We start from the raw sequence: 16,471 nt of genomic DNA on the forward strand, positions 1-16,471 counted from the left end.
CTTTGCAGAAAGTGGCAAGGTGGGAGATCTTTTTTTAACCACCCTTTCCTGTTCTGATTTTTTTTGGCAGGGGTAGGGTTAACAATCCCAGAGCCCTAGAAGCAGTATTTGATCCATAGGATTTAGCCGATTTTCTTTTCATTCCTCTGTACTGAGTGAAACTCTGGGAAAATACGTTTAACAATTCGCCGCTCTGTTTGTTTATGAATTCTCCCAGACGTTCAGCCTTATAGGCTCCTTATAGGTACGATGTGAGGGCCTGTTCACATCACGCTGCCATCATCACCAATTGTAAAGGCCTTTTCTTGCAGTTCACTAAAGAAGTGCAACAATTCACCTGGGGAGGGGGAGAGGAGTGGAGGGAGGGGGAAGAAAAGAGCTTTCTTTTCGCCAACCCTGAATCCTGCGTATGCCTTTATCTAAGCCATTGTCAGGAGAATTCCGAGCCATACTAGCCAGGTCATCTTGATTCATGGAGAGTGAAAACACAAATTATAGAGCTGTGTACACAATCGGCTTGGAATAATGTGCATTATTCCTCAAACAAAAGATTTCCATGAGAAAAAAAGAAAAACAAACAATAAAACGGGAGTCCTGAAAGACTCTGGTGAAACTTTCCATCCTGCAGCCAGAGCTGGAAGTGTTTACCTGCAAGCGGTGGGGTTACAGTGCCCGGCTACGACAAGTCACCTGCTCAAACACAGAAGCCACTCTTTGGCAGAGGCTAGCCATGTACAGCACTCCAGCTGTTACAGTGCCAAGCGTTCGTTGTCACTGCTACAAGTTTAATGCTTGAGCATACATTAGTAGATAGTTTGAGTCTTCCACTGTCGGAACGAAAGCAATTAACAAAAAAAAAAAAATAAAATATTTAAAGGGAAACTTTAGACCCCTAAAGCGCTGTATGCTGCCTCCCCCCCCCCCCCCCCTTTAAATTTTATAAAAAGTGCAGGTGTCAACAGAAATTGGCACTTTTATAAATTAACCTTGTTACCCCCTCATGGCTATCAGACAATTTGCCCTGTTACTTGATCCCTGGATTGTTTAGCTCAGTCGAACTAAACTCAAGAGGCAGTAATTGCCCACAGCTCCTGCCCTGCAAAGACTTCTCATCGAGCCACATTAGGAAGTCTGATTGGCCAGCAACAGAAAGCCTGGGCAGAGTTAGAAGTGGAGGGCTTGCAAAGGCAGCAAAGAGAACGGCAGCTTTTGCAAGGGGTTTTGAGACATCAAGACATCCCTTTAGCCCATTTTTTTTTCCTAATCAAAATATCAGTAATGTAAGAATCACAATCATCAGCAATCTTATAGCTGGTTTCTCTTCAGACATAAGGGACAAGTGAACACACAGAAATAAGCCCTATATTCAAACTCCCACTACTATTGGGCCACATCAATGGCTATAGTATGTAGGTAAACCAAACTATGTAAACAAAAACAGGGGGGTGAGGGGGGTAGAATTGTTGATCTAATGTTACACTTTATTGTGTATTGCATCCTCTGTTTACTTTAGAGTTTCGTATCTCCTGCTGTTTTAATAGCTTGCTAGATATTGCAGGAGCCTCCTGCATACGAGGAGAGTTCAATATAAAGAGCAGGAGATAAAACTTCTAAAGTAACATCTGATTGAAAAGACAAAAAAAAAAAAACACACCCAAAAACCAAAAACAAAACAAAAATAAAATAAAAAATAACCACCTAGAATCACAACATTGCCATCTCTTAGAACCATAGAATGTGACGGCAGATAAGAACCATTCGGCCCATCTAGTCTGCCCAATTTTCTAAATACTTCCATTAGTCCCTGGCCTTATCTTATAGCTAGGATAGCCTTATGCCTATTCCATGCATGATTAAACTCCTTCAAGACAAAGTAAAGCAAAACCACAAAAGAAAGGTTTTCCAGAAGCATAATAGAAATTTCCATTAGAAAAAGTGTTCACCAGCAAGGAGAGCCAAGCTTTTGCATGACAGTGCACACCTGCTTGCAGTGCATCGATGATGGCCAGAGTAACTCCCCTGGTCTATGGGGTGTTTATCAGGATGTAAAGCAAGTTGAAGATAACAGACATTTGAGAATGCTCATGGGAAATAAAGAAACTACAACTGCTCAGTTCTAGCAGTTATTCTCATGAGAACCTGAATGCTCTAGAACAAAGCTACATATAATAATACTGTTTATACTATAGACCTCTATTTATTCCTTTAATTATTTTAGCCATTATGATGAATAAAAACCACACAGTCTATGTGTACAATTTACCCAATTACATTTGTTTCCCCAGCACAATTACTGAAAAAGGATTACCCCCCCCCCTATTTATATTAACCCAATATACCAGTTCTAATTAATCTCACCATACGATGCCCAATATTTTTCAAATTAACCAAAAAAAAAAAAAAAAAACACACAGAGAGAGTGTCTGAATTATTTCAAGTTTTAGGCCCAAAATAGCCAAATTGGAAATATTCTCCCCCGCCCCCCCCCCCCCCCCCCAAAAAAACCTAAACTATTTTAGTCTAAATCTAGAATTCACAATGAACTCCCATAACAATGCACAGTTTAGTAAATAACCTGTGTCAGCATTCACAGAACATTAGCATGTAGCATTCCGTAACTCTGGAGTGCAATACTTCGGATCACATTTCTTTGATCACAACCACAAAGTGTTTTGCAGCGCCGTAAAGTGGCACTCTAAAGATCTATTGTTTTTGGCGAACTGATTGTTAGCAAGTCATTTTAATAATAAATCTGATTATACATTGATGAAGGAGAGCAAAGATAATTACAGAGCAGAGGCATCATGAATGCTACACACCCTCATATTACAAAAGTTAAAATGAGGCAATATAAATGCTTGTAAGCCATACCTTTCCTTCATCATTCAGGTCCCATGTGAAAGAAATGGCGTTATATGCGATCTCTTCAATATTACTGATGGTGTTAAAACTCTCTTTGTAGTCAGCTGTAAAAACAATAGCGGAGATTAACATGGAACACAATCCATTCATCACAAAATGTTAATAATGTCCTCTAGTAAAAAAAAAAAAAAAAAATTAAGCCAAAAATAATTTTAAAGACTATACTGGTTCTATCTTAACGGGACACTAAAGGCACCATAACCGCTACAGCCAAATGTAAAAGTTCTTGGGCAAAGAGACTGTCTGCAGACTGAACAGTGTAAATGCTGCCTTTTCTTAGAAAAAGCAGTGTTTACATTACTGCTTGAAGTAATGTCTAGCTGCCATTACTCTGACAGCCACTAGAGGGACTTCCTGGATCCTTTAGAAGGAGATGCTGATGGATGGACACCGCATGGATATTTTCATTCATGCGTACCAGTCCCCTCAATGCTTCCCAGAGGATGCATGGCGGCTGCTGGAGGTAAACAGGTAAATCTGTGAATTACTTGGGGGTGAAGGGCGGCAATATTCTAAATAGCTAGGATAACATGAATGTTCCTTTAACCTGCAGATTTAAAGGGGAACTGTCACTTCCAATAACTTATTATATTTATGTATTCTCATAGTTAAGAAATCTGAATTTGCAAGGTGTGAAAATGTATATTAAATGTAGAGATTCACACCTCTTTACCCGGCAATCGAGTGCCTCCATCTTAGCAACCTGACAAGAATGGATATAAGCTCTGTCCTTTGCACCTTGCGTAGAGAAAATAAGAATAAAAAAATAAGGGAAACAACATTTCCACTTCTACTCCCCATTTGCAAGGTTTGTCCTAACTTTGTTAATGCTAAAAAAAATGATTTTATTTTTAATATAATTTAAAATTTATCAGTGCATCTAATGAGAAAAAGTGTTAAAACAAATTATAGTTGATTTTCAAAGTTTTATTCAGTGGCATAAATTCCAGAGAAATGACAGCTCTCCTTTAAAACAACTGCAATCTCAGGGCTATTTCTCTGTTCTTGCCCCCAAGCTAAAAGTTGCCCCATCTCCCCAGTCATGAATACAGTGACTGGTGTATGACAGATCATGGAGTCGTGTTCCTTGCTCACATAATATTATATACACACAGTATTCGTGTTGGACTGACCGATATCGATGCACCTCTGTTTAGCTGTGTGCTGTCGGGAGTGCCAGTATTTCCAGTGACGAAGCTGGTCTTCTCGACTTTTATCATCAGCAAACACAACCATAATCACACTCTGAAACACGAAGGAGAGAATAGAAAACAATGATCAAACTGGTGGTGGGAGTCCACAGATTAATACAGGAAAAAAAAAAAAAAACACACACCACAGTAAAAACAATGAACACAAGGATTTAGCTGACAGAATGCTACATTACACAATAGATAATATTACTATTTATACATCAGTTCGTGGCTTGGTTTCAAAAGCAGCATTAAAAATACCGCTTTATATCGACATGCACCTGGAGAAATGAGGGATAGAGTCTAAAATATAATGCCGGCTGTCGGTGCTCATTTGCATATTTAACAAGGCATTCTGGGAGATCCCTCAGAACTACTAAGTAAGAGACAGACTTGTAGGTGTTGCATACAAGTAAATATTATTTTAATATACAGAAGCAATTCTGAATCACAGCTCTAAAAGTGGAGTGGGGTATTTGCTCTTTGTAGACAAACACTCTAGTTTGCATTAATCCTTAATATTCCATGGAAGGTGTGTGTGTTGGTGTATAAGAAAAAAAACATTCTAAGAGGAATACACCTTACCCGGACTTTGCTGATTGGTTGGTGAACTCCTTTGTTCCCACTGATTTCTTTTAGTGTAATGGGATAAAACTGGCCTTTGTTCAGATAGGTCATTGTGCTGTCTCCAGGCTTTGGTCGGAGGCTTTTTGAGGCTTCAAGTGTATATTCAAAATTATTCCTAAAAAAATTGTAACAAAAGAAGTCAGGGTCAGGTCTATACAATAACACTATATTACAGTATGTTACCTGGAAGGGCATATTCCGTTTTGACCAACTTCTCCTTGGGTGCATCTATCACCCAACTCAAAGATTGCAAGGTAAGGCAGTTGGGGCATTAACCACGGACCTAGTAACAGTGACTAATTTCCCTTTCCAGCTGGTCAAGAAGTGTAGGAGGCATGGCTGTTTGGTAAATGGACAACTTCATACATCAATGTGTATAAGTCTACCATATAGGTGACTTTTGTACAAAAACGCTTTCACTGATAAGGCACCAACAGATTTGGGCCGAGATCATTATGGAGGTGGGGAATCTCGGAAAAATAAAAATAAAAAAAAAACAGAAGCCCCTATCCATTAGGGATAAGTGATCTATAAAAGAACCATGAAACACCTGGTCATTTTGTGTCATATTATATATATTATAATAATATAAAAAATATTTTTTGAATTGTGTTTAGGCTTTTAAGCTGTAAGTTTTATTTCAGGGGCTCGTGAATTATTATAATGCCGTGCATCAACGTCTCAATTGTAAACTTAAGGTCAATAGTATCCAATTTAAAAATTAACCATATTTCACCAAACATCACCAACTTTAGCCTTAAACTTTGCAGGTTGGTCATTAATTCACTATATGTTTATCACTTACTGAAATACGGAGTCAGTAAGTGACAGTAATGAATAGTAAATGTATGGTATGAAAATATAATCATCAGGATTTTAAAATGTAAAACTAGTAGTCTTTTTTTATTAAACAACTACAAAAAATATATATATATTATTTTTTTTTAATTACCCGGCAACAGAATCGAAAACATAGTCTTCAGAGTTTATACCGTTCATTCGGATGTTGAGGTCAGATGGAAAGAACACCTTAAACAAAAAAAAACAAAAAAATAGGGCTCAACAAAAGATAAATGAAAAGCAAATAAGGCAGAGATTAGTTATCTTTGTGTTTGCTTTGGCGCAGCAAATGGCTTGTGCTGAGGTTCCCCGCTCAGTACTGGCACAGAGATTTCCATCACAGGGCGAGCTCAGCCTGTGCAGATATGTTTTAATACACAAGCTCGTAAAATGTGCTAGCAGTGTTTACAAGAAAATATAAAAATGACATGTTTGTTTTTTCTACATTAATGTACCTTTACTTTAACCTGAGCTGTGACAGTACAAACTCAAGAATAGTTTTGTTAGAACAAACAATATAAAACCTGGAAAACTGAGTGGCGAAGCATACCCAGGTATACAAAAAAAAACAAAAAAAAAAATACAAAAAAAAAAAAAAACTACACACTTTTCTAACAATAATTTAATAGAAAGCCATGTTCTTAAACTTTGTTCTTTTGTAGCATCACTAGTGCATGTTTATTATATTAAGACTGCAAGCTCAACTTATTATTCCTGCCCATATTTGTTAATGTCTTCTTATTTGTTGTTAAATTCTCCTTTTGATAACACTGTAAATCTCTGCAGAATAAGCTGGCGCTATATAAATGCCAACAATAATACCCAATTAACTAGTTCTCTTAACAACACATTCAGGTTAACTAGGAGCATGCAGCCGCTGTCATCTCACTTGCCATTGTCACCCAACACATACCATCTTACTCAAAGGTTGGCACCCAAATCTTACCGATTGTTATCGTTCCATTGATTGAATTTACCTTATTGATCTAAGCGTTTTTGAATTACAGATTATTATATTATATAATTACGTCTTGGTGATCAGCAACTAGCACACGATAACATCACAAATGAAGATCTTAGGAAGTCTAAAACGTTCCATTACCTCTTGCACGTCTTCTTTAAAAGACTCAGAGAATGTAGAATCCGGTGTTCTCCTTTGAGAACTTGGTGGCTGGCTGCTGGAGCTATAGTGATCGGGGGTAACGTTGCGGTCATAGGTAATAATGCGTTCTGTTGGCTCAGAGTGATAGACATTTGGTGGGATGCCCACTGTAAAACCATGGCTCTGTGATTCAGTTTTGATAGCATGGGTTGGCATGGAAGTTATGGAGACCGTGCCAGTGGTGTCTGGGGAGCTCAGGTGGACTCGCTTGTCATGTTGGCTATTCAAAGGAACCAGAAGATTGAAAGGCACTCCTGTTTTCAGAACTTGAACTCTGTTTTCTCCAGCAGAAATTAAGTGTTGTTCAGGCAATTGCGACAGCACACTCCTTTGTATAAAAAGAAAGATTAATAGAAAATTAATGTAAACAAAACAAAAAAAACCTCCTGCATCTTCTAGTGAGAGGGGGAAAAAAGTGGGGTTTAGATAGAAACATAGAATGTTGCGGCAGATAAGAACCATTCGGCCCATCTAGTCTGCCCAATTTTCTAAATACTTTCATTAGTCTCTGGCCTTATCTTATAGTTAGGATAGCCTTATACCTATCCCACGCATGCTTAAACTCCTTAACTGTTAACCTCTACCACTTCAGCTGGAAGGCTATTCCATGCATCCACTACCCTCTCAGTAAAGTAATACTTCCTGATATTATTGTTAAACCTTTGTCCCTCTAATTTAAGATTATGTCCTCTTGTTGTGGTAGTTTTTCTTCTTTTAAATATAGTCTCCTCCTTTACTGTGTTGATTCCCTTTATGTATTTAAATGTTTCTATCATATCCCCTCTGACTCATCTTTCCTCCAAGCTATACAGATAGGTTGTTTTGAGCTGAAGGACTGGTGTTGTAGTAATTTAAAAAAATATGGATGTGTTTGGAACTGCTTTATCTAGAGTAGTTGAAAGGGTGAAGTGTTAAAGTACACTTGCTTGGGGAGGAGAAGCTTGTGATGGGAAAGATCAGAGGATGAAGATCAGAGAAGATTTGTTGCAGAACCAAAGTTGGTTCTAGGGCCAGCTGGATTACTTGATTGGAAATGGGAAGAACGTGACTAAACGTTCAGCAGATAATGATCCAAATAAGTGGCGATCAAGTTATAAAAATATTTTATGGTAAACGGAAAACATTATTCCCTTATGGTTAAAAAAAAAAAAAAAAAAAAATCTTTACCACCATAGAAAATATGCTAATTTAAAAAAAATAAAATAAAAAAAAACCTTCTTAAGACTAAAAGGTTGTAATTTAGTAATCTAGATCCTTATAATACTGTGGATGGTAAAATATGCAGAATGTTTAATTCTAGCACACTGATTTTTGTTTGTGCTGTATAGAGCACAACAGGTCAATAAAGAGGTTACACATATAAATAAATGATTGTGTTGCATTTAAAGTTATTCTTCCTGGAGGAAACAAACCTTTTATGGTGTTCTACTTCTGTGTGATCATGGTCTGTTTTTGCAGATGACGGTCTCCGATCTCTAGGAACCTGGTGGGTTTCAAATTAAACGTAAATAAATACATACTTTTTTTATGCAAAACTGTGCATGCAAAAATAGGCCCAGACAGCTACATGCAAATCAGGGATTTTTTTTTTTTATTTTTTTTAACCGCTATAACGGAGCTTTCATTAAAAGATTTTTTTTTTTTTTTTAAATATACTTGAAAAAGGTTTCATTTTTAAAATCCTTGCATGCATTGCACAATCATCTTCGCTATGAAGGAGATGTTCTACTTTGACAGGTGTTTAACCCCTTTTTTTTTCCCCAAGGTTGCTAGTCCAGACATGCATTACCAATACTACCCTACAAAGTGTTTTGAAAGCCATGACTCATTCAATTCTATTGTGTTTGCGTTAAATCCAAGGTTTCAAAAAAATGATCAATTATTTCTGTAACACATATAGTATCGTCAGTTCCTTATCTCGAGCACCTTATAGTAGTCGTAGAGAAGACTCAGGGCTGCTGCACTGTCCTCATCTCCATTGATGCTCATCATGGCTTTGGTGGCCGCAGTCAGCGGGTTTTCTAGAAAAGACTTCCAGGCCTCGTCTTCAGTAGTGTAGGATCGCCTCTGTTGATACATTGCCTCATTCTGGAGTACTAATACAGGCCTTTTGCTACAAGAAATAAATAATTGCACTTTTTACTATTAGTTTGACAACTAGAGCCTAGAGTCCATTATACAGGGCAATACATAAATAATTTACTAAAGATGGGGAAATGTAACTAAGAGGGGATAAAAGGAGGGTTGGGGGGGACGGGGACTGGTAATGTTACTATGGAAACCATATTAGTCCTATTAGAAATAGAGTAGAACCATGGAAAGCTCATGACAAGTTTGTTAAACTTTTATTTTTTTAACCATTTAATGTGTAAACTATGCACTTTTTTCAATGAGCAAGCATCTCTTCGATTTATTGACAGCTATGTATGAAAGTGCACTAATCAAATATAGCTTAAAGAGACTCTGTAAGCACCATAGCCACTTCTCATTAAAGTGGTTGTGGTGCCTGAAGTCCCCTGTGCATTTGTTCTTAAATGTTTAATATTAAACAACTAATCCCATCAGTGCAAGTAGGAATCATTATGGCTACATGGAAGCTAATCATTTCTATGTATATAAAACTTGTATTTTTATTTTTATTAATTAGTTACGATTACTGTGCCTACTTAGAAGTTTTGATTTTTATTTGTTAGGGAAAAAAACAAACACAAAAAAATTCAAGAATGCTACTAAATCTTAAATGGAGAGAGAGAAAAAGAAAATTCCCTTTTCAATGTTTAACAGTTTCTAAAGTTCCATGCAGATATTGTCCCATTGAAGCATTGCACTTAAACCAATTAGCACATCAAAAACATAGCCGTGCTCAGAACAATAAAAGTCAGCCAACTGAAAGATGTTGTTCTCTGATAATGAAATTAATATAAAATCCATCAAGAATTTCAACCTACAGTACAGGCAAAACACAAAACAGTTACAGTTATTCAAAACGTTTTCTAGCACACAAAAAATAACGTAAAGGCATTTGAAACATTCAATTTAAATAACTAAAAAGCTAATTTTTTTTAGAATGCAAAATAAAATTAACTTCTAGATAGTCGATAATGAACAAAGGATCATTCATAACCTCAGTTAAATGATGTATATAATAAAACTCTCGTACAAATATATATTACACACACACACACACTCCCCCAATTTGCTCACATGCTTTTTTGTATTCCTAGTGTGTGTGTGTTGGTGGTAGAGGGGGTTGCATATAATTGTCTAATTGTCGCAAATCCAGCAATGACTGCAATAGAGTTCTCAGTCACTCCCAGTTATAAGATTAGCATTAGTCATAGCATGGTGAATTATAGTCCCAGAGGTAGCAGTGAAACAATACACAGGTCAACTGTTTTGAGATAGTCTTTATTTTGATTTTCATGCAAATGAAAGGACTATGAGAAATTAGAACATAGAAGTTTCCTTTTTCCCAGGAAGGTATGCTGGTACAAATAGAAATCGATACACTTTTGCATTCATATGTTATTTTCTAGAATAATATATTTTCCTTGCTTAAAATTTAAAGCAAAAAAACCTCACACACAAATAACCAACACTACAAAATGTATAATCAAGTATGTTGGAAGACAAATTGGAATATGTGTAGAAGGGTCACTTGACATATGAAAAATTATATAACGTGCGGAGATGTAGTCAAACTGTGATTTAAGAAAAAAAGACATAAGCTTTTAATCTCAAAACAAGTATTTAATGTAGGGGTTATCACTTGGGTGACTTTCCTTATTGCCTTATATAAACAAACAATAGCTGTAATCTCTTACATGGCGGCCTACTTGGGCATTGGGAGAGTTAGAGCTAACCCAACAGACAGGCTGCTCCACTGAGCTGCTATAAAGATAATAAACAGAAAATTTTGCGTTCAGATATAGATATATAGGTTTTTTTGTTTTTTTTAATTTCAAACAGCAAATTCTGAAACCTTTTTGCTGGCTGCAAGTGTCTAGTAGAACAACCAGTAGACACCATGGGGGAAATGAATCAAAGTGTTCTGTTCTAAAAAGTAGTAAGTGGGTCAATCACCATGGAAACCAACAATTACATTCTGATTCCTCCCCCGTTATATTTTTACCACTATTTAGAATAAAAAAAACCTGACAATTCTCCCAATATTACACTGAGCAAAATCACTGCCACTACACTGCCAGCTGTTGATAGTGACAATGGGCAGTGATATTGCAAGGTGACAAACTCTCTCTGTTAACCCTGCAAGAGACTGTATTTTTTATCATCTTTGGCTTCATAAAAAAAACGACAAACAAAGTTTAGGTAAAAAGGTAGATTCTCAACTGTTGTCAGCCTACAGGCAGTTGACATTCTACAACAATGATGGGAGTTGTCATTCAGCAACATCTGGGGAGCCACCTTTTCTCCACCCGTTTGTTCTACTGGTACTTTAAATTAGGACATTTTCCAATTTGCTGTTTGGACTTTTTTTATTTTACGCTGTTGCGAATACATAAATCACCATTTAGTGAACAGACCTTTTACTCTGCACTCATGATCTGCTGCAATTCTGACGCCCAACTGATTGCAGCTACACAACCTCCCTACCCCGTACAACACATTCCACCTCCGTGAGCACAATAGCAACATAACCCAACAGCTATTGATGAAGAACATAAAGAAACGTAAGGCATAAACTTACAGGCGAGGAAAGTGATCTTAGCAAAAACATGCAAGTTTTGTTCTATAGTTAATGTCCCAGGGCACTGCTGATGTAATGCTGGATTTTAGTTGTACGTCCAATACATACAGACAGGGGAGGGGGTGAAATACAACATTATACTGGCATTCTATAGGCCTAGAGAGCCAAAAAAATATATATATAAATGGTGTTTTGTTTGTTGTTAACTAACCTCCCAAGGAACAATGATATTCTGTCAGTGTAACAATCTATTATGCAAAGACATTACGAGGACATGGAATGCAAAACTACTTTAAAAAGGTCTGTAGTCCCTTAAAAAACTGCTGTAGATTAATAAGAAAAACCTTTTAATTTGGCCTAGGGTTTGCTTGGACCATTCCTTGATGGCAAGGTCTGTGACGGGTCGTTGGAAAATTTAAAAAGTGTCAATGCTGTGAATTTTCTTGACGTCCTTTATAAAAAGCAATAAAAAAAAAAAAATGGTAATATCCTACACCTCTGTAAAAATGTATTCCCCATCGGGCTGTGACAATATAGGGAAAACAACTAGATTTCCTAATTCTTGTTATGCAACAATATGGCAGTCATCAATCTAAAAATAAATCTAAAAATAATTATTTGCTTCCTCCTTGAATAATTACATTTGATAACTAAGGGAGAGCAAAAAGCAGGGCACAAGAGTGTCTTGAGAACGGACAGCAGCTGAAATAGCCTGCCCTTCGGTGGGTCCCCTCAGATCTCAAGCTGGTTTTAGCTCATCTTTTGCCATTACAGAGGGAACATATCTGAACCATATCAGACAGGCCCCACCCATTCAGGCAGTCCAGATCCGAAACGTCAGCAAGTACCCTCTCCACGAGAGATACGGCAACCCCAGACGATCGTTTCAACCTTGTTAGGCATCATCAGTGAGGCATAGCTGATATCTCTCTAGACACCGTGAGCAAGGGGTCCACGTCTGGATTATCCTTTAAAAACTTATGGAGAGCAAAAAGCAAGGCGCAAGAGTGTACGGAGGACAGACAACAGTTCAATTAGCCTGCCCTTCGGTGGGTCCCTGCTCAGATCACTGATAATATGAATAACATCTAATAATTTTGATAACATTTGGTAACTAGCTTTTATTTGTCTGTGTAATATATGCAAATTTGTATAGAAAATACACACACCATAAAGAAATCAGTCTTTGTGGCCAAACAGGGACAAAAAGTGGGATCACCTTAGCAGTCAGTTACTGTCCTACTTTACTTTTTAGAATAGTGTTATTCCACAGGTAAGGTCTTATACGCTATTAAAGCAACAGGTGCTTGTAGAGTGCCACTCCCATTGGAGCATACAGTTAAAAATGCACAAATGCCTGGAAGGTAATCTGTTGTCTTAAAAGGCACGCAAGGAGCCAGAATGATATTTTACAGAACAGTACGCCATCCATGATTTGGCATCAGTTAATTTCACACACAACTTGAAGGAAGATTGTGAAATTTTGGCTTAATATGATGTTAAAACAACAATAAATGAACTGGAAAGGAAAATAAGAAAAAAAAAAAAGGGAAACTATTTGCATGAAACATTTGAGTTTATTCATTGAACCAGGCTCATGGAGAAATTTTATGCAAACGAAGAGCAAAGCTGGAAAAGTTGCTAAGTTAGAGTGAGTTTTTTTTTTTTAAACTCCAATTTGGCTATATTATCGCGGGATTTGTGATTTCCTTATTATTTCCCCACGTATCCTGGTTTAATAAACCAAAAAAAAAAAAAAACACAATAAGACCAATTTAATTTGAATTTACAAAAAAAAAAAAAAAAATTATGCACGCATTCAAAACCCCTATGTACTATCATAAATACCAACACAGTCAAGACCTCATATACTATGCTGACTAATGCATTGCTGGCTCAGAAAGGACAAATTACCTGCTACTCTATAATCATGTTGCCAATAATGTTTAGCTGACAGTTGTAAGACTAAAAGAGAGAGAGACGAAAAAAAAAAAAAAAAAAAAGAAGTGTTTGCCTTTTTATTCGTTTGGCTTGTTTTTTGGGTGTTTGATGTTTATTACAAAGCTGTGATGTACCAGTTAGAACCCATTAGATATTTATTTACAACCACTTAGTCATTTTATAAAAGCAGCCTTATTTCCCCCTCTAATGCAGTGTTCACAAGCAGACAGCCATTTTGTGTAAATAAGCCTCAAATATTGAAGGCATTAGTATAAAGACTAGGTGTGTCATGTGACTTAATGATGCCTTGTTAATGCTCTGTCTCCATCACAGACTATGTACCTTTTTAATCTCACAGCATGGAAAAGAAAGCTGTTGGCTTCATTTATAGCATGCATTAGAAAAGGCTATGTAAACACTCAGCTGGAGGGGAGCTTTAGGGATATAAACTCCCCTGTCTTCCCAGCCAGTGTTTGTCAGTGTCTAAGGATTTGGGGGCAATGACAGCTAATAGATAGAGATAATCATGCTAAATCTATTCTTTTTAGTCTGACCAACGCCTAACAGGTATCACATTACATCTCAGCCTGTGTCCCCAAATAGAAATTTACTGCAACCCAAGAAAATGTCACAGGACTAGGCTGGCTGAGAAATAGACTCCAGATGTTGCATAACTACAACTCCCATCATGCTTAGCCGGTCTTAAGTATCTTGAGAATTGTAGTTCACATAGGGGGGGGGTCTACCTTATGACCACCCTGCCCTAGACACCTACTGTGAGATAATGAGGGTATGTCTGCCTTAATCAATAAGGAACAGTTGATGTAAAAAAAAAAATATATATATATATATATATGTACAATTTTTTATAAAAAAAAAAAAAAAAGTTTCGCTGTAGTTTATATACATTTCCATCCAGCAGTTATTTCCACATTGTGGCTATTATTTACACTATTGTGTATACACATACATTATTTCCATGCGATAGTATATGTACACATTTCACACTATACTATGTATACATTATTGCAATGCTTGGCTCATTTATCTCTATAACAGAGCAGATCATACACTCACTAACAGGCCTTATACAAACAGACTCGGCAAGCTATTGTACAGAGCGCAGTGAGCGCGCCAGGGATCCTTTAACAGACAGTTTATATGCATTGAGCAGCGATACTGCCACTAAGGAGCCATTTCAATGCACCTGCCCTCGTTAACTGAATACAAGAAGCCTCTATTCTCAGGATAAGTCAGATGAAACTTCAGGTGATCCTGTTTGCATAGGGCTTGCTGTCTGGTGGGAGTTTACTGAGATTTCTTGTTATTAGCGACAGATCACAGAACAAGGTCCAACAAAAAATACATACATAAAAATAAACATAACAAAAAAGAACCCCAACAAAACCGATCTTCCATAAAGGGGAGTGTTTACTATAGTTAAGCTAATTTCAGCAAGTTGGCTGAGGGTGATGAGAAAGTCAGTTATACAATGTAGCACTATACACGGTGTATTGGAACCCAGTCCGTGTCAGACAGAGCTATTGGGACTGAAACAGGTGCAGCAATAGCACCTGTTCCATAGTAGGGTGCAGGGTTTGCCCCATCACAAACAAATATCCCCACAATCCAGCACCCCATCCAGGGTTAATCAGTATAAATAAATAGAAATAAAACCCATCCCAATCTGGGATCCAGGAACCAGATGGGGAATTAATCTGTACATCAAACAGCTCCCAGTCTGGCTACACCAAGTCCCATAATAAGAAAATAAAAAAAATAAAATATAATAAAAATCAGATCAGTAAAAGCCAGCTGATGCAGGTGGGTTGGGGAGTAGGGGTGAGTGGAAGGGGTGTCAGGTGAGGAACCCGGATTGCACTCAGTGGATTCTCCTGCTCAGGATAAACACACCGGTTCTACTGGACTCTCAGCCAGGTTCACTTACTTGTCGTAGTCTTGTGTCATCTCGCCCTGTGTCGGTGGAACTGGACTTTCTAGTTGGGACAGTAAATCCGATCTGTCCTCCTGTGTATTGGGGAGCCCGGGCGAACAAACGGGTTTAGTCGGCTTTTCTCGCTTTTTGAGCTTGGCTACGAGTGAGAGGGAGGTTCAGCAACTGGAACACTTGTGATTGGCTGGTGGAGTTCTACAGGTAAAGGGAGGGGGACCCGTTCTTAGCGCTGATTGGTCCTCCTGGGGGATAGAACGTTGCGGATTTCTAAAGGGGATCGAGTTTCTTCAGACGATGTCACAACGTTCTAAGAGTGTTCCTGGGAACTGACTGGCACGGGGACTGGCACTGGAGAACCTGGCATCACATCATCTCACTGGCACCTGGGCAAAGTCTGGACTGGCACCAACTCACTGGGTATGGGACAGTTCGAAGGAGGGTGTTTCTACTCTCACTGGACCCCACAGAAACCATGGAGCTTGACATCAATGGCTTAATTCCAGAGATATCCTAAGGCTTAGGAGGGGATCAGACATATCTCAGGGGTCAGTCCATCACTGGGATACTGGAGCACCCATGGCTGGGATAAAGTGAATTTAGTGCTCCTAGCATCCCTGAGACGCTGTGGTGGGAATGGGTAGTTTTATTGACTAACTTTTTTTTTTGTGAAATGCTTTTATTATGTGCCACATGAATGGGTATTTAAACTGGAACCATGAGCTGGATGGAGAGGGCAGTCATTTTCAGAACTTCCTAGAACCAAACCTAGAGGCAAAGCAGAGAGGAGTATTTCAAGCCATGTTTACGTTTGAACATATATATAGATACTTGCACTATTTTAATTCTCTGTTTTACAGAAGGAGTATTCATGTTTGTTTTTCTGGGTCACGGTTCTTTCATGCTTTAAGATTGCATTAAAATCCAACTGGGCTGTGCCAACGCACACATAAGCTTTATAGTCATCGCTGACTAACGCCAGACTTGGCTTAACTACACATTACAAGTCTTAATAGCATAAATATTCTTACACATATGCTATAATAGATTTTACAACATCTTTTTTTCAAGTGCTTGAAAATGCTAATTTTAATGACATTACATCCAGAAATTTCATATTTTTACTG

The 16,471-nt window shown here is 37.8% G+C and overlaps 1 protein-coding gene across 2 annotated transcripts in view; it reads right to left on the minus strand.

The window, feature by feature from the left end:
• GRHL1 (grainyhead like transcription factor 1) overlaps window positions 1-15,459 on the minus strand; it is a 35,041-nt gene extending 19,582 nt beyond the window's left edge. For both annotated transcript variants that reach the window (XM_063442183.1, XM_063442182.1), the window contains exons 1-8: window positions 15,342-15,459; window positions 8,671-8,857; window positions 8,157-8,227; window positions 6,685-7,072; window positions 5,695-5,771; window positions 4,701-4,857; window positions 4,056-4,167; window positions 2,872-2,966 (exon numbers count right to left, since the gene is read on the minus strand). In XM_063442183.1, coding sequence (XP_063298253.1) covers window positions 2,872-2,966; window positions 4,056-4,167; window positions 4,701-4,857; window positions 5,695-5,771; window positions 6,685-7,072; window positions 8,157-8,227; window positions 8,671-8,857; window positions 15,342-15,361 — 1,107 coding nt within the window. In that variant the 5' untranslated portion in view covers window positions 15,362-15,459. The remainder of the gene's footprint in view (window positions 1-2,871; window positions 2,967-4,055; window positions 4,168-4,700; window positions 4,858-5,694; window positions 5,772-6,684; window positions 7,073-8,156; window positions 8,228-8,670; window positions 8,858-15,341) is intronic.
• Window positions 15,460-16,471: the final 1,012 nt, after the last annotated feature.

This window comes from Pelobates fuscus, chromosome 2 (genome assembly GCF_036172605.1).
Source record: "Pelobates fuscus isolate aPelFus1 chromosome 2, aPelFus1.pri, whole genome shotgun sequence".
Taxonomy (NCBI): domain Eukaryota; kingdom Metazoa; phylum Chordata; class Amphibia; order Anura; family Pelobatidae; genus Pelobates; species Pelobates fuscus.